The sequence below is a fragment of the Lytechinus variegatus genome, chromosome 15 (genome assembly GCF_018143015.1).
Source record: "Lytechinus variegatus isolate NC3 chromosome 15, Lvar_3.0, whole genome shotgun sequence".
Classification (NCBI taxonomy): Eukaryota; Metazoa; Echinodermata; class Echinoidea; order Temnopleuroida; family Toxopneustidae; genus Lytechinus; species Lytechinus variegatus.
This window is the reverse complement of record NC_054754.1, coordinates 6,302,156-6,328,306: the sequence shown is the minus strand read 5'-3', so window position 1 is coordinate 6,328,306 and position 26,151 is coordinate 6,302,156. Positions and strand designations below refer to the sequence as shown.

Below are 26,151 nucleotides of genomic sequence, written 5' to 3'. Positions count from 1 at the left end.
CAGCAAACTATCCAAAATATTATGTTCTTGTAAATTAATAAGTTATTATTTTTGTCATTTGAGTTATATATGAATATGACTATTCAGTGAATGCAATGAAATGTACGTATGTGAAAATACATTTTTTTTAGAAACTTGATATTCTTTTGTTTTCCTTTGCCTTGTTTGTATTTTTCTCTTTTTTCATTTTCCCCCTTTTGATACTTCCAATATAACTTTCATGCTACCATTCTCCCCTAGAGCACTGTACAGATAAATACCCCCCCCCCACAAAAAAAAAAGAAGAGAACATCTTAGATCACTGGTAAATCCACAGCCCCCCCCCCCCCCTTGAGAAGCACAATTAAAATTTGTAATGTAAAATGCTGTGAAAACATAAGTGTGTGCCCCCCCCCCCCATGAAAGTGAGGGTCATAATGTGTGTGTGTGCTTGTCAGTTTTTTTATGGACGAAATGTACTAATTCTTGGTTGAAAACCTTTTTCTTTTTTTTTGGTCAAATTTTTAATGGGGAAAATTTGACCCCACCCCCCCCCCCATTAGAAAATCCTGGATACACCCCTGTCTCAGATAATCTATCAACTGGTTTCTTCAGGAACTAAATGCTAATCACACATTTTTTTTCACAAATTTAAAGCTCAGCAACATTGTGACAGAATAGAGCTGATTATTGTAACAGATGTGATATTACTCAGACATGTCTCAAGACTTTGTGTGTCTTGGCTCAGTCTTGTTGATCTTGTCCTTCTTTTCCTTCTTCTCCCTTTCTTCTTCACCTTGAATCCACTTCCTTCCTCTTCTGTAATATGTCTTCTCAATCCCTTCCTCCTCCTCCCTCTTCTCTATTTTTTTTCCTCCTTGATTTTACTTTATCCTCACCACAATCAATTTATCATCATCATTGCCATGCTATCATCACTTCCATTAAAGAACATCAACATATCTTTCTCCCGTTTTTTTTTTTCTTCTTGTTCTTCATCATCATCAATTTTTTTTTTTTTTTAAGGATGTTTTATTATATTCTCTCAAATCAACATACATAATCAGATTCTATAAACAATTTGTACAAACTATTTGAAACATAATTATAAATTATACAATAATATAGCTTTTGATATATAGCTTTTGATATAGCTTTTGATATCGATGATAATTTCTGCGTAATTTATTTTGTTGAGGGAAATACTAGTAAATTACGGTAATGAGCTATGACTGACCTGAGATGGCGCTATACTCTTAGCAACCATACTTGACAACGCAACGGCTTCCTTGGCCGACCTACAAAGCTGGTTCATCTTGCTGGAAAATATGTTGAAAATGCCAAGAAATTCATTAATTTTTCGCCATAGGATTTAATGGTAAGTTTATCAGTAATATAATGATTCAGTAGATTTCAAATTGGGAGCTGAAATAGCCCCTTGGCCTTTTATTCAAACGGTTATTTACAATGAACGTGAAACGTGACAGTATTTTACACATGTGGGACTGAAGTGGAGTGTATTTACGAGAGTTGTTGCGCTTGTGGGCGATTCCAATTCCATGTCGAGTTATTCGGGTGTTTATTCGGAGCCGGATTTGGAGGTGCGCTCACTTGTTTGTGAAATTTATTTGGCATGCCATTTTTTTTTAAGTTGACGATGGCAAACAAATTGATCTGTCATTCTATGACTTCTTAACTTGGAGTGTTACGTGTATGATGGGGTGTCCAAACTTCGCGCACTTTTCAAAAATATTCATCAGGCTTAATTTTGTTCACAAAATGTTCATAATTTATACAAAACCAATTCAAGAAACAGTTACCACATTGACGGCAAGATCATAAACTATAAAATCATGGACGAAAATGTAAAGTAGGTCAAGGGGTTTCGCCGGTATCGCGATCTCAAAATTCTATTCCGATCGGCGAATGCGGGCTGTGCTGGTATCGCGATCTCAAAATTCTATTCCGATCGGCGAATGCGGGCTGTGCTGGAAAACCGTTCAGAAAAAGTGTGACCTAACTTCGCGCACCAAAGCTTTTGTGGAGATTTAAACAAAGACTCAAGCTCAAAAAGTGAAATATTTATATCAGATTGATGGCAAAATGCTATGGAATCGGTTAGTACCACATTTAACTCACATTTTTTATGATTTCTGCCTGTAAAATGGTGACATCGTGATGCTTGTTGATTTCTTCAAAGCGGACGCCAGCGGTGACAAATTTGCCGATCTTTTCCCAATATTTTCATGAATACTGATCTCATCCTAAAGAAACTTTCACCAAAGGGTAGTTTTATAGGTCGCTTTTCACGTTAATGATATCAGATTTTAAGGATATTGGCTAGTTTTTTAGATAATGACCGTCCGCGAAGTATGGACACACGCGAAGTTTGGACTCACTGCCATACACCACCACCAGCTGAGGAAGTTCTGTGTGGCACTGCCACTGGGCCTGGCAAGTGACTAATGTTATTAAAGAAGAATGAAACCATTGGAACAAGATAGCTTGTGTGAAAACAGAAATATCAAAGAAACAGATCAACAAAAGTTTGAGAAAAATCAGACAAATAATGAGAAAGTTATGAGCATTTGAATATTTGAATATCACTAATACTATGTATGGAGATGGCAAATTGACAATGCGACAAAGAGGTGTGATGTCACTTGTGAACAACTCTCCCCATTACTTTAGTATATATTTCACTTGAATTGCCTCTTTTATCACATCTATCCATAGATCATGTGTTCTTTCTACATGAGGGCATGTAATAAATATTTTTTAAGAATACATCATGGATAAAGAGTTTGTATCATAAGAAAAAGCAAAAAGAGACATTTTGAGGGTATTTTATAGTCCTCCAAAGGGAAAGTTGTTCATCAGTGACATCACACATCCTTGTCGCATTGCCAATGGGAGGATCTCAATGGCATTAGTGATTGCAATATTCAAATGCTCATAACTTTCTCATTATTTGTCTGATTTTTCTCAAACTTTCTTTATTCTTATTCTTTGACAACACGACTGGTTTTTTGTCTCACCTGCGAAGCAAAGTGAGACTATAGGCGCCGCTTTTCCGACGGCGACGGCGGCGGCGGCGTCAACATCAAATCTTAACCTGAGGTTAAGTTTTTGAAATGACATCATAACTTAGAAAGTATATGGACCTAGTTAATAAAACTAGGCCATAAGGTTAATCAAGTATTACTGAACATCCTATTAGAGTTTCATGTCACATGACCAAGGTCAAAGGTCATTTAGGGTCAATGAACTTAGACCATGTTGGAGGAATCAACATCGAAATCTTAGCCTGAGGTTAAGTTTTTGAAATGTCATCATAACTTAGAAAATATATGGACCTAGTTCATGAAACTTGGACATAAGGTTAATCAAGTATCAATGAACATCCTGCATGAGTTTCACGTCACATGACCAAGGTCAAAGGTCATTTAGGGTCAATGAACTTTGGACGAATTGGGGATATCTGTTGAATTCCCATCATAACTTTGAAAGTTCATGGATCTGATTCATGAAACTTGGACATAATAGTAATCAAGCATCACTGAACATTTTGTGCAAGTTTCAGGTCACATGATCAAGGTCAAAGGTCATTTAGGGTCAATGAACTTTGGCCGAATTGGGGATATCTGTTGAATTCCCATCATAACTTTGAAAGTTTATGGATCTGATTCATGAAACTTGGACATAATAGTAATCAAGCATCACTGAACATTTTGTGCAAGTTTCAGGTCTCATGATTAAGGTCAAAGGTCATTTAGGGTCAATGAACTTTGGCCGAATCGGGGTATCTGTTGAATTACCATCATAACTTTGAAAGTTTATTGGTCTAGTTCGTTAAACTTGGACATTAGAGTAACCAAGTATCACTGAACATCCTGTGCGTGTTTCAGGTCACATGTCCAAGGTCAAAGGTCAATGAACTTTAGCCGAATTGGGTGTATCTGTTGAATTACCATCATAACTTTGAAAGTTTATGGATCTGATTCATGAAACTTGTACATAAGAGTAATCAAGTATCACTGAACATCCTGTTCCAGTTTCAGGTCACATGATCAAGGTCAAAGGTCATGTAAGGTCAATGAACTTTGGTCATGTTGGGGTTTTTTGTTGAATAACCATCATATCTCTGTAAGTTTATTGGTCTAGTTCATAAAAAGAGGACATAATAGTAACCATGTATCACTGAACATCTTGTGCGAGTTAGAGTAGTATGCAAAGTCAGCACTGCTGCTATATTGAACCGCGTGATGCAGGTGAGACGGCCAGAGGCATTCCACTTGTTTTGTTTTTGCACAGGCCTATTTGTTCCAAAGGTTTCATTCCCCTTTAAATAAAAATTAATACGCAAAAAATTAGTGGTAAAACAGAAAATGGAAAGAGTTCCATATGCACCCCCCACTAAAAATAACAAAAGATTGTTGAGACTTCCGGTTCGTTCACTTAAGATTTTTTTATCACTTCATTACTGTTGCTTACCTTGCTTGGGACTCGAACTCACCTCAATTTATCTGCAGTCAAGACCTTTCCCGCTATTGCTAGCGGAAGAAGAAGAAGAATGTTTTCCAAAGGATTTGTGAAATGAGTTTTAATCAAAATAATAATGCTCTTTTTTATATTTGCTTTTCTAGAATGAACATGTGACTTGCCATAGGTCACCAAGTTATTTTGTGCTGGTAGCAATGTCAAGGAAAGTCACTTTTTTATCAACTCAACAAACCAACTGGCAACAAAATATGTAGCAGTCTAGTGAAGCAAGAGTCAACAGCAAACTGCAATCCAGTAATTCAGCTTCAAGAAACATCAAGGAAAATATTTTTAACAAGACAAGCATAAGTACTGATTTATTTATTTTGTAAGCAAAGGAATATCTCGCAACATGCCCCCAAAGAAGAAGGGAGGAAAGAAGAAAGGGAAGAAGAGCGGGAAGAAGAGTGGAAAGAAATCAGCGAGGGCGTCGTCTGCACCAGACGGAGGGAACCTGAGTGAAGTTGGCAAAGAATTCTTTCTGATTCAGATCCGAGATTTAGAGAGGAGGCTTATCAGGTAGGTTTCCCCATATCAAGATAACTTCTTAGGCCCGTATTCTGAAGTCGGGTTTAACTTAAACTCAGGTTTAAAGTTGTGGTTTAAGTATGGATAGCCAATTGTTACATAAACCACTCACAGTGTAGATATCATATTTCAGCTCATTTGGCTCTCAAATCATTCATAATTGTCTAGGAAGTATGAATAGATGATTGTCTTTACCATCAATGAATCAGGAAAGAGCACAGTAAATATAAAAAAACATACAACTTAATAAAAAAAAATTGACATTTTGGCTTCCCATGATTTTAGCACAGAGTTGGACCATGGTCTAAGTTAAACCTGACTTCAGAATACGGGCCTTAATGGGGGTTTCACAGTACACCATGTATTCTTTAGTGTTAGTCCTGAAAGGAGGATCAGTATCATTATTTTTATGAGTTTATCTTGTAAACTGTCTTAACCCAGCCTTAGTTTTCAAGATGTTGCTTTTATATCCGTGAGATCCAAGGAATTGTTCTTAATGTTAAGAAAACTCATTGATATATGCTTCTCTGATTTGGCAAAATATTGGAGTCATTCCAACTTAATTGTTGTATGAGTTGACTTTATGATGTAAGCTCTTGAGGTACCTGTTTAATATGGATGTTATGGGGTTTTTTTGGGGGGGATTCTTAGATCAGACTGTTTGTGGAAATAACTGAATCCAATTGTCATCATATTCATGATATTACACTCTTACACTTATTTCTATTACTGTTATTAGTATTATTTTTATCATCATTATTATTATTTTTTATTATTATTACTATTATCATTATTATTAATATTGCTACTATTATTGTTATGATCATTAGTATTATCAATATTGTTATCATTATTATCATTTGCAATATCAGGTACCAGCAAAAATGTGACGAACTTGAGGTGGCCAATGGCGAATTCAAATCCCGCTATGACCAGATGGGGACGGACAAGAAGGAGATTGTTGCCTTCTTGAAGAAGCAGCTTGAGCAGCGTCAGGATGAGATCGCAGACCTCAACGATCGTCTGGTGGGTCTCCAGCAGGCCAAGGATACTGAGAAGGATGCCTACGAGGCCCAGCTTGCCCAGCTACGCAATGAGTTCCAGGAGACCAAGGACCAGCTGACTTCGGAGAACATGATCCTCAGTAAGTGGGGTTATTTTTATATGTTTTTTTAATTCATGGCTACAAAATGAAGGTGTTCCCTACATTGGAAAATGTAACATGTTCATGAAACTCTACAGCATGACATACATTGTGGAATCCATTGGGATCCAATAATGGAAACAATGCACAGTAACTTTTAGTTAAAGCTGATGAACAAGAGATATTTACCAAGTAAAATTTGCCAAATTCTGGTTCAAAATAATACTTCACATTTTTTTTCATTCAGATTTGTAGAGCTTTTAGCATTATGCACAGAGTAGAGGGAAAATTTGTTTAATCCTATAGGCAGTTGTGAGGATGCTCTTGGGTCGATGTTTCTTGGGAGCTGATTTTTAAATTCCTCTGATTTGTAAGTTTGCAGGAGAGGGTATCTGGGATATTTCTGGTATAATTGCTCAAATCCGGAGTATTGTAGAATTTAGTTTTCAAACAATTACTATTTAATACTCTTGCAAACAAAAGTCAGATCACAGTCGATTGTACAGGGTGCAGTTTTGACTTTGAAAGTTAGGACTGAATTGGTGAAGTTTGAGTTGTAAAAAGGAAACTACTGGGTGTAATGATTGTAGCCAATTCTACACTTTGATTTGCAAATTGATGGTCATCCTAGCTTTGAATTGAATTCTCTTAAGAAATACAGCTGTTTTATTATTATTATTACTATTATTTCATTAGTAAGCAAGGGAGTCTTCAAATTGATTCATCTTTTTACAGAATTCTTGTAATTTGTAAGTTTCCCCTTCTTGGTCTCATATACATGTACAGGTTAAATCCTTTGTCATTTAGTGGAAAAGAAAAACTTGGATTATATTCACTTACACCATCAAAATTTTTACTTTTTCATTTCGTTTATTTCCATTTTCAACAATTACAGTTTGTTTTGTACATTTTGACATACAAATAACCAAAACATATTTCAAGTATCCCTGTAAAAAAGTTATATTCAAGATTATTACATATCAGGTTGGAAATGGAGGAGGCTGCTAAAAAGCTTTAGAATATGCATACCCCTTATGCATTTATAATAACATGAATTGATTTAATTGATTCTTTTTTTTTTCATATCATGTGAATTCAGGTGGGAAATTGGCTGCACTTGAAGAGTTCAAAGTTCAAAAAGAAGATTTAAACAAAAAGTTTGAGCAGATGGAAGAGGACTTGAAATCCCAAGCCGATGGTCACAAGGATGAAATCTATAAGCTTGAGAAGAAGCAAGTTGTGGACAAGGACAGGTATGTGACTAAAGCATGTAGACTTGGTCAAAGCTTAAAGCAGATACGAACCAATAGCGCCATCCCGAGTCCTCAACTACTCATACCTGGCCAGTTTCCTGACCCATAATGCTAGTGTAGTCTAGTAATATAGACCCATTCGAATCATATTATTCAATAGATTTATACCGCAATACTTTATACTAATTAGCAAAACAATTACTTTTCCTCTCAAAACATTTTAGTTTTTCTATACAAATGCAATTATAGGTGAATTTATTCTCTGTAGTATAAGTAAATATCTGACAATGTATATTTTAAGACTATGTACAACAGTCAATGAGAAACAACACACAGTTCACTCCCTCTAAAGGAAGGAATGTTTATAAGCTTATCCCCTGGCAGGCAGGAAGGCATTAGAATTTATGCCTGCGTCGATTTCGGAGTAGGAGTAAATACACAAGGGTGACAGATGGTTTCACCCCATGAAAGCCAAAAAATTGCCCCTAAAATTTGCAAAATGAAATGTGTTGGGGCTACCATCTTTTCTAAAATCGCCCCAAGAAAGGCCACAAACGGTATTTAAGAGCAGTTAGAAAATTAATATTCTACATACAATAGAATAAAGAGAGATGCTGTTGTGCCAGCCGTGCTTGTTGGGCAAAACATATGGCCCTTTAGCAGATAGAATTAGATGTGACAATCCTGCAATCACCCCAGTATGGAAAAAAATAGCCCCTTAGAAATCGAAATCATTTCACATGGTCAATATTCCTATTCTGGTTGATAAGGCTAAAGAGCATTCATTCTTTCTCACTCTTCCTTTTCCTGTAGTGCACTCGAGTCGGCCGCACAGCAATTTGAAATCCTTGCTCATGCAGCTTCCTGCCTTTCTGTCAGCCAGTTGACAAAGTGCTAGACATAAAAATATTATGCTGAAGCCAGGTACATGTTGATGATATATGTTTTGCATCATATGGTCTGGAATTTTGTTGACCTTTTGAACCTGGAACATCAGCTGCAGATCAAACTGTATATTTGACTGAGAAGGTCCTTTCTCATTCAATTTACCATGTCAACTTAATTTCCCCTTTCTGACCTTTTTCTTTTTCCTTAATCAGACTAAAACGTGAGATGGTGCTTCGCGTCAATCAGGTCGCCGCCGAGTTCCGCAAGGTCTCCAACAAGCAGATGGCCGACACCACCAAGCGTACCATCCGTGAGAACGTGAGCATCCACGCCCAGCTGGCCAAGATGTCCGACAAGACCATGGAGTTGATCGAGGAGAACGAGGAGATGAGGGCCAAGGAGAAGAAGCAGAGGCAGCAGATAGAGATGCTGGAAACCAACGAGAAGGAACTGGCCAAGAAGAATCATAGTAATCAGAAGGTAACTGTCCTACTTAGTCCCCCAAAAAAACCTTGATCAATCAAATGATAATTGTCAAGAGAATCATTCCAATGCCATCCAACCTTGGACTTTGTATTGCTCCAAGATCTAGAAGCTTTTCTCAAAGACATTCATGACACTGACACAAATACATCACTTTGGTAACAATCATTAACTTAAGACAGGTCTAGTGCATTCATGGTCAAAAGGAGTGAAAAACATTGTTGCCATAAATATGCATGCAGTGGTATTGTCTTCTCTTTGAAGTGGTGCGGTTTCTGTAATGTTGCAGGGAAATCTGAGATGTGGACATGACATAACTTGGTAGAGTACCTTGTCATATAAGTTAAAAAGCAATTTCCCCCAGTCATTTGTGGTGTGAGGTCTTGTAACCTGAAAGGCGCCAAGCATTCAGAATTAGATCCCCCAAAGTTACCCTCTTTGTTGCAGAGTGAGTTACCAACAAGTGCAAGTCAAAAGATCAATCACTACTTGATTTTCTATTTGTCAGAAATGCTCTTCTGGGTCTTGCATTTGCTTCTTTTTGTGTGTGATCTCTTTCTGCTTTGAAAAAAAAGGGGGGAAAAAAGAATCCATATTTTATTATTTGAAATAGAATCTGAAATAGAAATACTCCGAAAATTAATTTTGCCCAATTGATCGTGGAACCAGCAGCCACTGTGCAGCGCTAGATTGATGTAACTCTTTCCCTTAAATCCATCCATCTTTGAATGTCTTTGGGGCTGGCGCGGCCAAGGCTTAAACTCCAGACCTCCCAGTTGTGAGACAAATGCTCTACCAACTGAGTCAACATCCTGGTTGTTCCCCAGATATCTACCTATAGGCTATAATAAATACAATTCTTGAACCTTGCCTACCCAGGTCATCAGAATGCTGACAGAGAAAGCCAAACAGCAGGAGGACGTCATCGCCGACCTGGAGGAGAGGGAGAAGGAGTACCAGGAGCTGGAGGCAGAGATGGGTCTCCTTCGGCAGCAGGCTGACTCCTCCAGGGAGGAGCTCCAGAGCATGGGCAGGGAGTCGGAGCAGCTGATGGAGCGGATAGAGCTCCTGGAGAAGGAGGCCGCTCAGATGGCTGACATCAAGGTCAAGCTGGAGAGGATTCTTGCAGAGGCTGCCTACTCGCTACACAGGATACTCATGGTAAGAATGGCAATGAGGGTGGTTTCTCACTAGAATTTTCTGTATGTTTCTTTATGTTTCGTTATCTCCTCCAGCGCAATCCTCACAAAGAGAGCCCTTCTGTGGGGGTGTTGTGCTTTAGTGGTTATGACTCTCATGTTTCAATCTGAGGGATGTGGGTTCATAGCCATGGCATGTTTCTCATCAGCAAGAAATTTTCCCCCAGTGTGCTGCACTCAACCCAGGGTGAGGTGAATGGGTACCCGGTAGGATTAATTCCTTGAATGCACTGAGCACTGGAAGGCAGCTCGAGCTAAATCATAGATAATAATTATAAAAGCAACAATCACCTCGAAATAGATTATTTCTAGATAGAGGGCGCTATATAACTGTTATTAGTATTGTAATGTTACATCCTTTTAACATTTCTCTTCTTCAGCGCAACCCTGACAAGGAGAGCTCTACTGGTCCGATGAGCCTTGAGGAAGTGGAACAGAGAGACAACAGAAGGCAGCTCGAGCTAAATCATAGATAATAATAATAAAAACAACAATCACCTCAGAATAGATTATTTCTAGATAGAGGGCACTATATAGCTGTTATTAGTATTGTAATGTTGCATCCTTTTAACATTTCTCTTCTTCAGCGCAACCCTGACAAGGAGAGCTCTACTGGTCCGATGAGCCTTGAGGAAGTGGAACAGAGAGACAACATGCTTGAACATCTCCTTGTGATCCTCAACAGTGCCGCAGCCATCGGCGTTGGTCCAGCCCCAGAGTCTTTCATACCTCAGGAAGAGCAAGTCTACAGGACCAAGAGCCGAGAGGCCATGTACCCTGGCTCTGGCAAGGGACTTAAACGAGGGTATGTACCAGTCTTGACACCGTCTTACAGTGGAGGTGCTTTAGAATAAATCATTTGCAATTGACTTCAATTATTGCACAAGCAATGAACACTCTCCTCTGGCAAGAACAGACCATGGGCCATTCTGCCAATATGCAATAAATTTGCAAGACCTATGATTGATTTGCGATTGAATTGTGATTTCTTACAACACCCCCCCCCCAGAGTTTCATTGGAATGCATAAATCTAAAGTATGCACTAAGGAATACCATAATCCATCGTCAAGAAGGGAATGCATCCATTTATGCATCCATTCCATTCCATTGGAGAACAAGACAAAAAGAAATATAAACTCAATTTACTCAGGTCTTTATGTCAACTCTTGTTGCTGCTTTATTATTGTCACATTAATCAAATCTAATTAGGATAGCTTTGAATTTTATTCTCACAAGGTTAACTAAACTCTGCCTATTCCCCACGTTTTGATTAATACTGAGTCGTACACACATTAGATAAGACCACATATGATCAATTTTTGAATTGTTATGGCTCGTTGTCAGACTTCACATCACATATTTTTGTCTTTGATGTTGTTGTTTTGATCAGGCTGGCCCCACTCTCCCCCATTGCCAAGGGAGTGTCCACCCTACCCCACTACAAGATGGGCGACCTGGGTCTGGTGCCCCGCCCCAAACCCTCCTCATTCCCATCGGACAAGACCAGACAGCTCTCGGCCACCAGCCGTCTGAACAGGCTACAAGGGGTCAAGTCAAGGTCTGTGGGGATCCAGACTACCAGCTCAGCTAAGGTATGTATCACCTCCCACCGCTTTCTCTATAGTACTGTTATTGCCCAGCTGCATCGTGAAAATATTTCTACTTGTAGTAATACGAGACTCGTACATCTATTGCAGGTTTTGTGTAATATCAGATTTCAGGCATGCAAACGGTTTCTCGTTCTTCTTATTCGAGCTAAACTGCCTCCTGTTGAAGCTTTCTTGCAGTATTGTAGTACCAGGGACTAGCTGGCGCAATACAGAGAATGAACACCCTACTTTGACGATTAGTGCATTATTTTACTGGTCTTAATTTACGAATATTATTTTATTGTGTTAAAACAGAATTTTTCCTTGGGAAATTTTCTTCTTAAAATTCACATGCTGATATCGCAACATTTGATAGACTGTTACAAAACTCTTGCACCTTTTTATACTTTTGGGATTCTTGCAGATATTGTAATTTCTTATAATTTTTGTGCTTCCAATTGTGCTTTAAAATCCATCCAGAGTGGTTTCTGTTGTTAATGTACGCAAAGCCCCCCACCAAAAAAAAAAACTCTTCTTTCTTTTCTTTGTCATACAAGTTAACCACTTGTTGAATGCAACTGTATAAAGAAAAATGGTATTTTGCAGTTGATTCAGAGGTTCACTTCGTTAGCCATTTTAATGTAGATAATCTCGGTCATCGCTAATACTTTTCTTAAAAAAGCTCTTGTTATTGCATTCAATTTTTCAGCCTTTGTTCAGACCCGACCAACTCCTGGGAACGGATGCTTCATTCGCTAAATCCGCTCTGGTACAAGAACTGGCCGTCACGCATAAACAGCGCTCTCTGGCACCAGTCATGGCGCCAGGGAAGGCCGTTCGATGATCGTCATCGAGTCTTCTTCTTTCACCTTTGAAGCAGCTTTGTAAAAGCGAGTCTTAGACATTCTCTGAAAGGAACTTTATTGTGCAACTTGTTGGAAACAGTGTTAACTTATAATCATGAATGGATATCACGCAGATATAATGGACTGCACATATTTACAAGAATTTATGACACATCCACCTACACAAGTGTTTATATGATGGAAGCACTCAATGGTTAAATTGTAACTAAAAGATAAACTGTGTGTTTTAATCATACATGCACACACACACATTCGTCCGCTCTGTATGCAATATAAACAATCACCATTACAATATTATGATTGCCTGTGCATGTGGAAGTCAATTCAGTGTCTTATTTTTTTAAATGTAAATCAGTATGGAATTATTAAGTTTAATTCACATTGATCACCAATTGATATTATACTTGATTAATTTTTTTCATCATAAAATGAGAAGCAAGTTAGTACAGTGGGATAATTAAAGGTCAAGTACACCCCAGAAAAATGTTGATTTGAATAAATACAGAAAATAAAACTAGCATAATGCTGGAAATTTGATCGAAATTGGATGTAAAATAAGAATGTTTCGCTTATTTTTCACAAAACAGTTATATGCACAACTCAGTGGTATGCAAATAAGAGAGACGATGATGTACTTCACTCACTATTTCTTTTGTTTTTCATTGTTTGAATTATACAATATTTCAATTTTTACCAATTTGACATCAAGGACCAACTTAACTGAACCATAAAATGTTATATCAATGGTAATGCCACATGTTCAGGGTGGAATAAAACTTGGTTTCACAGGACAATGAGGAGAAAATTAGAAAATTTCATATTTCATATAATAAAATACAAAAGAAATAGTGAGTGAGTGATGTCATCAGTTCCCTCATTTGCATACTGACCAGGATGTGCATTTAACTGTTTTGTGAAATTAAGCGAAACTTTAAAATGTCATAACTTTTTAAGTTTACATCCAATTTTGATGAAATTTTCAGTTTTTTGCTTGTTGGAATTTTCTCTTTTTATTCAAGTCAACTTTTTGTTGGGGTGGACTTGTCCTTTAATAACATCTACTATATTAGCTAATATTGATTAACTCCCAAATATATTACACATGAGATAAGAATCAATGCCTCAAAATAACTTTCACATGAAGACTCATCACGGATTTCCAAGTTTTTGTTTTTTAAATGAATATTTATAGAATTATGTTTTTTATGATTTTGTATATTTCATTATTATGGCTTTCTTGATGTTTTGTAAGTATGTAAATATGTAAATGTAGGATATTTTATGATAAAATCTATTCGGAAAGTATTAGTGTATAGAGCACGACAACTTCGACGAGTGCTTAACACAATAAAATTATGGAATCTCAACCAAAGTCAATCTCATCTTCCAAGTGGTTGGAGTTTAGATGAAAAGAGCTTGAACTGTTTTATCTCATTAAACTTCTTAATCTAGAATTATGAAAGGAAATCTTCTCTTTTTGCAGAATTGATGTGAGGGTTGATGGTTTCAAAGTTTAGTAACTTGAAGGTTGATTTCGACAAATTCCTTTTTGGCTTGTTGGAATTTTTTTTTTACGATTTTTGTCCAAAGCCATGCAGACAGGATCATGACATCATTTATAATGGCATGTTATTCTTTCAAAATGGTATGATTCTCTTTTTAAGAAATTCATTACAAAAATGTTAAAGTTCATTATGATTTGTTTTTTCAGAATGAGTCATATTCTTAGGTCATTGTAAACAAAGGAGATTGATGGAGATGCCAGTACACTCTTTCATGTAAATGTAACGCACAATAATTGTCTCTGTTTCAATTGGTATATCATAACTTAATCATTTGCCTGCCCTAAAGGCTAAATAGCAAATCAATGTGTCACAAGCCACACACCAAATAAAGACTAACTACATGTATTCTGTGCAAGTATAATGCAAGTATGTATATTATGAATATTATAAAGTGAAACAATATCCACGATGGAATGTAAAGAAAGTCATTACTTTCAAAAAGTACTGCATCCACTTTGTTAAGAGAAATATGCATTTGTTCACCATATTTGTGCAGCTGTCTAAGGGTGGTTTTCACAAGTGTGTTTTACTCATCTTTGCTCTTAGAATTGAAGTTGCGATATAAATATTTTTTAGGCTAATCCCTCCCTGAATATTAGTCTGATACCGAGTGGTTGGTATTATTTTATTTTCATGATGATGTACCTTTTGCACCTTGAAATGTGCAACAGGTATGTGATGATTGCGCAATACAATTATGTGATGGTATTTTATGAAGAGAGGCATACTCTCTTACAAATGAAGCGAGTTTTAACTTTTTAGTCCTTTATGCTATTTTGAAGCTTGGTTCAGTATACACCTGTTTGAGCATACTCTTATCATGTATGGGATCCTATAGGAAATCAAGAAAACCACCAGAAACCATTAGAAACTTCCTGTATTGGTTTTCAATGGGTTTCCATGAGATTTTCAACCCAGTATTTATTAGTCTCTGTGCACAGACCCTCATAATCAGTAGGCGAATCTTGATTCGAATCGAGCACAAATGCAACTTATATGAGTGGTGTCAAATCAAGATGAAATTATTAAAGTGCTTAACAGTATGTTCGAGATGATGATGTTGCTGGCTTTCCGTACAGATAGTTGAGATCGATTGAATCAATCTCTTTCCTTTGTAGGACAGTGCCCTGGTTTATGCATACAGTGTAATTTTTCCATTCCTCCGTAATGCATTTTATCCCATCCGTCCAGTGAAACATTTCCGATTGATTTTAAAGTTGTAGATTTGACCAAATCCGTCCGGGATGTTTGCTCTGCTGATCTGTATATTTTACAATAAACAGCACAGTATTTTATCAAAATGGTGTTTCCATGGTGACTTTTTTTACTAGTATTTATCAATTTCATTAAACCCCCATTCCACAGAGAGCAAAACCTCTGAAAGATTGCTGTAAGACCATGAAACTTTCTTGACCTTTCAAAAGTCTTTCAACTAACTTTCAAAGATCGCTGAAGTCTTTCACAATTCCTGATGGATCTTTCAGTGGTCTTCATGATCTCCAAAACTTTTTGAAACGGTTCAAAACAGTCTTTCAGCAGTCTTACAGGAAAATGGTCTTTTGATGGTCTTTCAGTAGTCTCTCGATGAACTTTCGACAGTCTCTCTTTTTGCGGAGATCACTGTGAGAATTCTGAAAGATCACTTGTAGCATAAAAGGTCTTTGAAAGACCATTGAACGATCTCTATGAGACTAGTCTAAGCCCAGTAAAACAAGAAGTACCAATCACTTTTTTGAGTTCTTTGATGGGTCTTTCTGAGCGATTCCACAGAGATGACAAATTTCAGTGATCTTGGAGACTGCTGTAAGACCTTGCAAAATTTTGGTCTTTCAAAGGTCTCCCCTCTGTGGAATGGGGGCATTAGCAATATAGGTAATGTATTTACATGTATTTGCTTCATAGTGCTAATCTTGTTAGAAGATAACAAAGTTGATTCATTTTCAAGTCACACCATCTTTTCCTTCAGCAAGAAATTTATCCACATTGTGCTGCACTCAACCAAGATGAGGTAAATGGGTTCTGGCAGGAAGTAATTCCTCAAAAAGCTGTATGCACCAAAATTGGCAGACTGGCTTAGCCTGGGTAATATAGAAGCACCTTGAGCACTTAGCAAGGTGGATACATGCGCTATACAAATCCTATATCATTATTATTATTTAAATCATGTGATTGGTCTAGAGTGCTCACGTGGCAAGTCATTAATGACCAGTCATGAGTGAAGTTTAACGGCCGGTCATCGTTTTGACCACATCCACATCCCTCTCTTCTTAATATGAAAAAATACAATGCACACATCATTTTGAATGGGCATTAGATTAGTTACATACCCACACTTGCCTGTTGGAACTGTTCCAAGGTACCTATGCGTGTAGAATTCTTACCATAAATGTAGGTGTGATGGCAAGAGTTACTGTAATTCTGTTGAATTACGCTTGACAGAAGGACACAACAGAGCAAATACATTTCAAAAACTTTTATTTCATGACATGGTTTATTATAACCATGGTAATTTCATATAGACACTTTATTTAAAAACAAGCTTACAGCTCCAAATACTGAGAAATAAATCAAAATTCCGTGCAGCATTCATTCTTGACCAGTATAATGTTCGATCAACCAGGGGTCCGTTTCATAAAGCTGTTCATAAGTTAAGTGCGACTCTAAGAAAGACTGATGATCCAATCTTGTGGTAAATGATAGTCACCATTAAATGTTCATTGGTGATTATTTAGCACATAAGAAAGGTTCACCAGTCGTTCTTAAAGTCAATCTTAACTCACAAACAGCTTTATGAAACACCCACCATGGATGTAGTCCAGGCCGGCCTCGAGTCCTTGTTTTGCCGGCCTCGGCCTGAGTCAGGTGTACAGATTCTATGAAAGAAGGTTTTCGCCATCGGCCCACGAATTTGAAGTACCGGCCTCAACAACATCCCTGCCATTCGCCTCCACAATAATTTTAAAAGTCTTTAAAAAGTTATTCCTCAACAATAATGCAAGTATATACCGTATTCCATACATACTTAACAATGTCAAATGCAAAATGATGTAGCAAAAATTATTCCTCTTATTCAAATGTAGATTTTACAAATTTGATTGCTTCTAATCACAACTGCAGTATGGAAAATCTAACAATTAACAGCTAAAATTAAAACCACACATCACTTGCATATGTCAAGGCAGATGTATATCAATCTATAAATAAGTATGAATCCAGCAGGCAAATGAAATAGTAGAAAATGCCAGCATGCAATAATGCCAATAAGAATCATTCACAAAAATGAACAGCCTCGATCATTCATTCCATGGGCGACGCAAGCGTGGGGGGAGGGGGAACGGGGGGTCCTGTCCCCCCCCTAAACTTGAGGTGGGGGGATGGACCCCCCCTAAAATTTCTGTTGAAACCTTTTTCTTGTTTTTTTTGCTTGTCCATTTTTTTACCTGTATCCATCCCAAAATTTTAGGTGACCCCCCCCCCTAAATTTTTTGGCTTCCACCGCCAATGTCCATTTCACTACACTCTACGACATGTACATGGTGGTACATGACATTATAAATACTGACATTATAAAAATCTAAAAAAAACATGAATTAGAATATGCATGATTCAGCATATTTGCATTCTTGTATTACATATCACATGATTTACTTAATAGTAGCACACTTTTGACACAAGATTTAAATTTCATCAAGGTTTAATAAAAGGATGATGAAAATGTCGTAGATAAAAGTAACTCTTATACCATGGTCACATTTACTCTACGGCGGCCATACGGCGAATTGAAAACAGCCATTTTATTCATTTTTATATAAACCACCTCTATGTAGCTCATACATAAAATGTGAAAACGGCTGTTTTCGACTCGCCGTTGAGCAAATGTGACCAAGGTATAAGGTTCCCCTTGGAAGTGAAGGAGAGAATGATCCTAATTCTTTAATAAAGAAATATTTTTAAAGATCACATAATAAAAATACAAAAGAAAAAGCTGATTTATGACATAACTGACATAAATTTCTGCTCCATCTTTTTCTTGAATATTTCACTCTTCCCTTTCTCTCTCTCTTTCTTTCTCCATCTTTCTTTCTTTCTTCGTTCCTTCCTTCCCATTCTTTTCTTATTTCTGCTTTCAACCCTTACTGCTCTTTCTTAGTCTCTCTCTTTCTAACCCTTGTCTTAGTAAAAAGGGAAGGTTATCTTTGCTGTACAATTCCAAAACATACACACACTGTAACTTCACCATTTTCATCATTTTTGGGTATAAAAAGGCACCATGATAATGGGTCAATAGATCTTTGGTATCAGCGATTAACATCTTAACTAACTTTTCAGTTCAGTATTGCATAGAGCGATGTTTTATTTTCTACGACCCACTGTTCAAAGTTCTTCACGTTTGGTAGCATCTTCTTCGTAGTCTCCATATTGAAACGAAGATCGTGCCTGGCAAAGTACTCAAACATGTTTCCTAGATCCTCGATGCCTTCCCCCGGAAGCCTTCGGAACTCCTCAACCTGCATCTGAAGTGAATTAATGATGATTAAATCAGATTAATATTGTGAATCCAGTGACTCTTTTATAATTGGTCTATTGCCAATTCGTCCAATAACCAACTCGTCTATCATTTGGTCTACCATCACTTCGTACACTATCCACATGGTCTAATTACCAATTTGTCCACTCATCATTTCTTTCAATAACCAGTTGGTCCAATAGCCATGTAGTCCATACACCATTTGGTCCAATAGGACTAAGTGTTAGTTAGGTGAAATAAATGAAAATAAAATGAATATTAGACCAACTGTTTATGAGACGAAATGGTCTTAGACGAACTGGTGATTAGACTAAGTGATGATTGAACCAAATGGTTATTGGACTAAATGGTTGTTAGATGAAATGTTGATGAACAGAATGGCATTAGACTAAATGAAGGTAGACCATTTGAAGAGAAGATGAGTTGGCAATAGATAAATTGACAATTTTCCTATAGACATGGGGGAAGAAATAATCAGGGATGTAGTCGAGGCCGGATTCAAGGCCTTGGCATTGATCTTGGGCCATCACAAGGTTCTACAAGACAACATCCAAGGAATCACAAAGTGAACAAAGTCTAAGGGAGAAGGTTTTCTCCACTAGACTCATGACTCAAAAGCACCAGCCTTGACTACATCACTGGAAATGATGGTAGTACATTTAGTAGCAGTAGATGTATTTAAAGGACAAGTCCACCCCAACAAAACGTTGATTTGAAGAAGAAAAAAAGAGAAAAATCCAACAAGCATAACACTGAAAATTTCATAGAAATAGGATGTAAAACAAGAAAGTTATGACATTTTAAAGTTTCGCTTAATTCACAAACAGTTGTATGCACATCCTGGCTGCTATGCACATGAGAAAACTGTGACGTCATCCACTCATTACTTCTTTTGTATTTTATCATATGAAATATTCTAATTTCCTCCTCATTGTCAAGTGATACAACAATTAATTCCTCCCTTAACCTGTGGAATTAGCATTGTTTAATATGGTTTAGTCAAGTTGGTCCTTATTGTTAAATCTATAAAAAAATGATATATTGTATAATTCAAACAATAAAAACCAGAAGAAATAGTGAGTGATGAACATCATCTACTGACTCACCTAGTTGTGCATATCATTGTTTTGTGAAAAAGAAGCAAAACTTTAAAATGTCATAACTTTCTTATTTTACATCCGATTTTGATGAAATTTTCAGCACTAAGTTAGCTTTGATTTTTCTCTACTTATTCAAGTCAGCATTTTCCTGGGGTGGCATTGACCTTTAATTAGGGATGAAATGTTCAACATGATTATGCAAACCCCTCCTCCCTTCCCTAAAAAGTAACACAATTTTTTTTCAAAAACAAAATGTTGACCATTTCAAACTTGAAAATTTCGAAGCTATCACTGAATTCTTCTACATTCACTCAAGTATTCATGTGGGTTAAATATTATTGATCAACTTGATCAGGGCCCCGTCTTACAAAGAGTTACGATTGATGCAATCGATCGTAACTCTATGAAAATCCAGTAGTGTCATGATTTTTATACAGGAAATTTGCTAAATGTCCTTTGTAAACAAAAGAGAACACACCAAATTGTCAAGAAATCAACAAAAAATGGATATACATTCTTTTTACATTCTAGATTTTTTAAAACAAACATGCATTTTATATGTTGACTTTGGTGGCTTTCCAGCAAATCTTTGTGAGACGGGGCCAGTATATATCATTTTTAAAGCTTAGGATGGCCTTTATGAAACACAATAAAAATTTTAGAAAAATATATTTGGCAACTTATTGTCAGATTCGAGGCTGCAGGTTATATATTTACCTTCATATCTTTAAACTCATTTGGCTTGAGAACTTTGGCAAATATTTGCGCAATCTCATCGACTCGTAACTTGTCTCCGACCACATTAAAAGTCTTATTCATCGTCTGGGCGGGGTTGTCAAAAATGTAATGAAGCAATGGGCCAGCCTGGTTAACGTCGAACATATTGATGGAGGTGTTCAACATAGGAATTCCTGTTAAAATAATAGATATGAGGAGAACAAAATTTCAATCTTAGAAAATTATAAATGAGATTTCTTTGTATTTATTACAAAGTTGGAGATAGTAAAGAGTGAAATATTCAATTTAATTTGTCTCATTTGTGGAATGTGTTATAACTGGTAAGTATAATCTGGTGATTTTGTAAGCCCTTATAAAAGTTAATCTGCTCGCGGAATCTTCCTTTAATCAAAATTTAATTATGTAGAGAATCAAAGATTTTATAATATAGGCTAGCGCTTCATACCTTGGTTTCTACGCCCTTTACATTGAATTATCATTACCCCAGTCATAGGACTGATTACTGTTCAACACAAACAGTGCACAACCTCCACTCCCTGGGGAGTATCCTAGCCAGGCAACCATTTATCGGTGCACACATGCTAATCTTTCACATCCTACCGGGTACCAATTTGCCTGAGTGACAGATGTGGATAAGTGCCTTGGTATAAGAGTCATTATTGACGCAGGAAATAAGACAAATTTATGTAAATCCAAACAAAAGTGAACTCTTTTTAATAAGGTGGCAGCAGTGGGATTTGAGTCATTCCATTGAAATGACATAATACACAATGTGACATTCTATTGATGTGGCAATAACAACTTCCATTCACCATCTGTGTTTTCTTATTCCGTATCTGCATTTAGATCTTGCCTCTGATAAAAAGGAAATACTGTACACCTTATCTCCATTAATATCTCATGAAGAAATATGATCGAGGTTGATGAGACATCTAAATTCATTTTACTTCATTCATATCATGTGATTAAAAATGGTGGGATATAATGTCCCACTATCTCCCTCATTGTTCATTAGGCCTATAGTCCTGTATTTAACAGGTTAAAATGTGATTTCTTAAAGTACGGTACTAAAAAAAATATGTCAAAAAAATTGGTATAAGACGTCTTGCTAAACTTTATCTACCGGTATTCCAGTGTCTCTCTATAAAAAAGAAACATTTCATTTCCATAATTCTCAAATTCATCTTATATGAATAATCTTTTTGATTTAAGGTATTTTGCAATAGATTTTTTTTCTATATTATTGTATAAAATACTTCTCTTATATATCAATGAAGTTTCTAAAATTATCATTTTTCACCTTTGAAAACGTTTTTTTTTTGTAATTTACATATTTGTATGGGATGTTGTAAATGATATGCAGATATATTAATAATAAACACAATGATAATAATAAACCATTTTTTCATAATAAAGCATACTGTATATGAACTTATGTCCCTAAGCACTAAGAAATAGAAAGGGGGTAAAATAGGGTAATAACTCAAGGAAAGTGATACTATTAAAAACAACTGTTGCTGAAAAGACCTTTCCATGTTGAAATTAAATGGAATGAAATCAAACATCTGTAATTTACAAATCATCTCTCTTCGCTCTAGAATTTTTATGGCCAAGTGCCCTAACTCTCACCTGCAGAGAAGGAGATAGGCAACACCTTCTCTTTTGCCAACCTTATAAAGGAACAACTTCAACAAAAGCTCTTAAACACCAAGGGGATCTAACTGTTTACAAAGGAACTCCTGAACATAAAAGAGCCTAATAGGATGGGGGCGGTAAACAGATTTAAAGTAACAAAAGACACAGATATACAATGTATGGATGATGGAGGTTGGTATATAAACGTGATAAATCTTGTCAAAATACTTCCGACATTGATTGAAACCCATGATATTACGATTCAGAAAATATCAGACAATTAAAATTATGAGAGATTTATTATTCAAAATGTTTGTAATGAGTTCCTGTTAGTATTACCTACATGTATTATATTAAAGTGCATGAACCGTATTGATCATAATGGCAGCATATGTTGATATGTTTACATTCTTATGAATAAAACTTAATAAGAATGTCATCTCAATTACTAGGTGTAGAGAAAGACAGAAAGGACAGGTAATTATGATAATAATTATTATTATCATTATTATAAATATAATAATGATAATAATAATATTAAAGATTACTTAAAATAGTAAGCATATGACAGCGTAGATGAGCATCTATTTAATTTACAAAGTATTAAAGACAAATAATTTTCAAAACCTTCCATCAAAGGAATAAAAGAGAAAACCCATGTGAAATAAGACATGACAAACAAGACAGAAAAGTAATAATCTAGGCCTTTTAAGGTTACAAAGATTATTGTGAAATTTATGATGATTTAACAATCAAAAGAAAAAAATACAAAATGAATTACTCAGAAAAGGCATGTTTTACACGTTTATATGAATATAACGAAAGAGCTGGGCAGTAAATCATCAATATGCCTTTTCTTTATGTTGAAGTGATTCCATTTATAATACAGGAAGCAATTTAGACAGACAACCTGTTTAATTCAACAAATACGGAGAGAGAGAAGGGGGTGAGAGTAAATTTACACAATTCTGAGATCTCTATTATAACAAAAGGAACTTCTCTATGTTGCAATTTGAAGTGATATGTTCCCCCCAAGCATCGTATTTGCCAAGCTAATTGACTGGGACATCTTACTATGTGCTCTAACCAATCACTTCAAGCACTTATAAGCTAATATATATCTTCTCATACCTTGTAATTTAAATGAGTGCCCTCCTTTTCTTTGAATGTAAATAACAAGAGACTAGAGACTGTATCCATTCAGCTAAACACATTGCTGTTCCTCATGTCATAAGGTAAAAAAAATTGAGATCTACTCACAAAGTTGTTTTTCAGAATAATGGAAATATTGGCAACCTCATATTATCTGAAACAGCATTGACCTTATTCCTAGAGAGAACCCTCTCAAGGCAGAAGAAGGTTGTCACCTACTCATAATTCTAAAAAAAAAATATTTTGAGCTGTTTTCTATTTTTATATCAATTTGAATTTTGAAATGATATCCTAACTATGAAGTGTATTACACTTACCTAATCCATAGACGTGCTGCTGTAATTTCTTTGGCTTAAAAACTGTTGTGAGGTTCTGATACGAAAAGGGAAAGATGACACTTGTCCTGGGAAGTTCACGTTCATTGATGTAATCATTAATGCGGGCCTTGGCATCACAGTTCGCTGCCGAGATCCCGATGGCCTGACGAACTGACGGAAGCGTACTGAAAACAATATGCTGAACTTTCTTCACCATGGCAACATCGACAACATTCTCCCCCTGCTGGTATTCGCGCTCTTCCGGATTTGATGCACCAAAGTCGGTCTCTGTATAGAGGAAGCATCCATAAGCTCCTTCAAGTGCAGTCGCGATGCTCTGTCGATCGTCTAGGTTTGTTTCGAAGAGTTGGACACCGAGGTCGCGAAGCTTGCTGGCTTGGTCTGATGAGGATGTTTTCCGCGTGACGACAGCTCGGATGGTGTACTTGTGGTCTTTGAGGAGAGACAGGATCAAGGAGTGTCCCTGGGGTTCAGTGGACCCAAAGACTGTGATGATCTTGGACATTGTCAGGGGCTACGGTGGATCAGGGTGAATGATCTGTTTAGAAAATAAAGAGTGTATTTTTTCATTTTCATTAATTCATGCAACCATCAAAAGGATAAAAACGGTACAATATACAGTATTAACAAAGTATCAGAAAAAAAACAACAACAACAAATAGATTGTTCGGAAACCCCGGAGAAGCTATGCTTATAGAACGGTCACCACGATACATTAATACATTACAAATAACAAGTGTGAAGAAAAGTACAATTCAGATTACGGTATTTAAAAAATGACATAAAAATGTGATATAATGTGGTTTGATCAAATGATTACAAATCTAAAAGAGTTAATTTCTTAGATCAATGTATAATGTATATTTATCCTAATATTCTTTCTGCAGGGGCAGGGATCACCCTTCACCTTCATGGGAATTCTTTAATTTCATAGGCCTATCGATCAGTATCATAAAACACTTTTACAACATTATGAGCATCACCCTCACTCAACCATTAAATTGAAGTATTTCACACTTTATACATCTTTGTATTTTGTTTTATGGATATACTAGACCCCCCCCCCCTTAAAACAGTAGGCCTATCTGTTTACGAAATACAAAATAAATATATAATTGAATGAGTGAATGAATAAATAATGAAATAAATAAATGAACAAATATACAAAAAAATAGATTTAAAAAAGGGCTATCACATCAACTTCTTACTCCTGTTCTTCTGAGTCATATACTCTCATGCAGGCCCACATTACTATCAGTCACTTTTCTACTCTTTTAATTCTACATTATTCATCAACATAGGAGGATATGTGAAAATATAAAGAATGAATTGTATGCATGCTTAGCTATCAAGGTCTCTAGATTGCATTGTAGACACTAATTCCTTTCTCAGTTTCTGTCACCTCGACAGCAATCCACTTCCAGTGAACTACAACTAAAATTTACTTAATTATCAACAATCAAGAAAGAAAACGATCAGTCCTTTTCAGGACTACATACATGATGTTTACCGCAAAACTTCCAATATACAATTACCTCTGTTACGACCTCCATTACCCCTCCGCAAACCCCCTTTATCGACCGGAGGACTCCCGTCAATGGGAGGCGGTGCGCGATCATTACCCCTCTGAACGCTCCCAAAACTCTTATTCACTCAAGCAACTTTGCGTATAATGTGAAGATATAAGTAAAGTAACAACAAATCTAGATTAGATTCCATTTCTACAGAATAAGTGTCGATTAATTGTATGATTGCTAATAAATGTTTATAAACTTACAACAAATCCTTGGTTGATGGAATCCACTGAAAAATAGTACTCTACAAGACTGAAGGCGCGCCTCGTACCAAATGTACTGAATACCGGAGAAACACCACTCGAAGAGCGTATCACGTTGCCAGGTACCGATTAAGGAGCAATGCGGCAAAGATCAAAAGAATAACGGGGGTCCGTTGTTTTGGAGCAAATATATAGGAATATATACAGTTATCCTAATAAGCGTTGTTTTACTTGTTTCTTTGTGTAATTGAATTAAATAAGATCCAAAATAAAGTTGAAGCTCACTCACTCGCTGGGAACAAACGAACGTAATATTTTGCGCAGTTTCGAAATGTAAATCGATCAAGACACCTTATTGATTCGGGGGTCTTCTTTTCGGCTTTATCTCGCAGGTCAACCCTTTTGTCACAATCGGATTAAGATCGGATTAAGGTTGTTGTGGAGTATTTGCTCTGTGTAAATTGAAAAGGAGGGCTACTTTTGATCAATAAATTTGCGTTTCGTCATCAGAGATGCAAAATGTATGATGACCTGCGAATCATATATAGGCCTACCGTCTCATGGGACGGATGGTGGGGGGGTCAGGGTCTCGAATGAGCATCTCAAGGTAATCCAGGGCAGTACGAAGCATATATCCTGAAGGGGCAGGATCGAGCGATTTAATACCCCCATTAAAATATTTGAGGGTAAACATCAGGGGCGGCATTTCTTTTTTGGGGCATGATGTTTTCACTATATAGATTATCACCTACGTGAATAGTTAGGCCTATCCCAGCCGATATGTGTAATGCAGAAATTAAGTTTAGCAAATTGCCTGTTTGAAGTGGTTTCTGATTGATAAGATAG

At 36.5% G+C, this 26,151-nt stretch overlaps 2 protein-coding genes across 3 annotated transcripts; one reads left to right on the top strand and one right to left on the bottom strand.

Annotated features, from left to right (window-relative positions):
* Positions 1 to 1,230: 1,230 nt before the first annotated feature.
* LOC121428704 (cilia- and flagella-associated protein 157-like) lies at positions 1,231 to 13,184 on the top strand. Its single transcript, XM_041625514.1, has 9 exons — positions 1,231 to 1,357; positions 4,626 to 5,040; positions 5,922 to 6,193; positions 7,293 to 7,446; positions 8,547 to 8,814; positions 9,697 to 9,978; positions 10,604 to 10,821; positions 11,408 to 11,609; positions 12,316 to 13,184. The coding sequence occupies exons 2-9, from the start codon at positions 4,874 to 4,876 to the stop codon at positions 12,448 to 12,450; spliced, it is 1,698 nt and encodes a 565-aa protein (XP_041481448.1). The 5' UTR covers positions 1,231 to 1,357; positions 4,626 to 4,873; the 3' UTR covers positions 12,451 to 13,184.
* Positions 13,185 to 17,476: 4,292 nt separating this feature from the next.
* LOC121428912 (nmrA-like family domain-containing protein 1) lies at positions 17,477 to 25,634 on the bottom strand. Of its 2 annotated transcripts, none has more exons than XM_041625795.1 (4): positions 25,346 to 25,634; positions 23,508 to 24,066; positions 20,383 to 20,576; positions 17,477 to 18,551 (listed from the first exon to the last, which is right to left on the bottom strand). In XM_041625795.1, the coding sequence occupies exons 2-4, from the start codon at positions 24,031 to 24,033 to the stop codon at positions 18,363 to 18,365; spliced, it is 909 nt and encodes a 302-aa protein (XP_041481729.1). In that variant the 5' UTR covers positions 24,034 to 24,066; positions 25,346 to 25,634; the 3' UTR covers positions 17,477 to 18,362. The 2 variants fall into 2 exon arrangements, with proteins under 2 accessions (XP_041481729.1, XP_041481728.1); XM_041625794.1 differs by having other exon boundaries at positions 25,306 to 25,631.
* Between the last annotated feature and the right edge of the window lie 517 nt (positions 25,635 to 26,151).

Coding starts and splice junctions, on each gene's coding strand:
- LOC121428704 (XM_041625514.1), top strand. CDS start 4,874: ATGCCCCCAAAGAAGAAGGGAGGAAAGAAGAAAGGGAAGAAGAGCGGG. Junction 7,447..8,546: donor CAAGTTGTGGACAAGGACAG/GTATGTGACTAA, acceptor TTCCTTAATCAG/ACTAAAACGTGAGATGGTGC. Junction 9,979..10,603: donor CGCTACACAGGATACTCATG/GTAAGAATGGCA, acceptor TCTCTTCTTCAG/CGCAACCCTGACAAGGAGAG.
- LOC121428912 (XM_041625795.1), bottom strand. CDS start 24,033: ATGTCCAAGATCATCACAGTCTTTGGGTCCACTGAACCCCAGGGACAC. Junction 20,577..23,507: donor GCAGCACGTCTATGGATTAG/GTAAGTGTAATA, acceptor TTATTTTAACAG/GAATTCCTATGTTGAACACC. Junction 18,552..20,382: donor ATGAGTTTAAAGATATGAAG/GTAAATATATAA, acceptor AATTCACTTCAG/ATGCAGGTTGAGGAGTTCCG.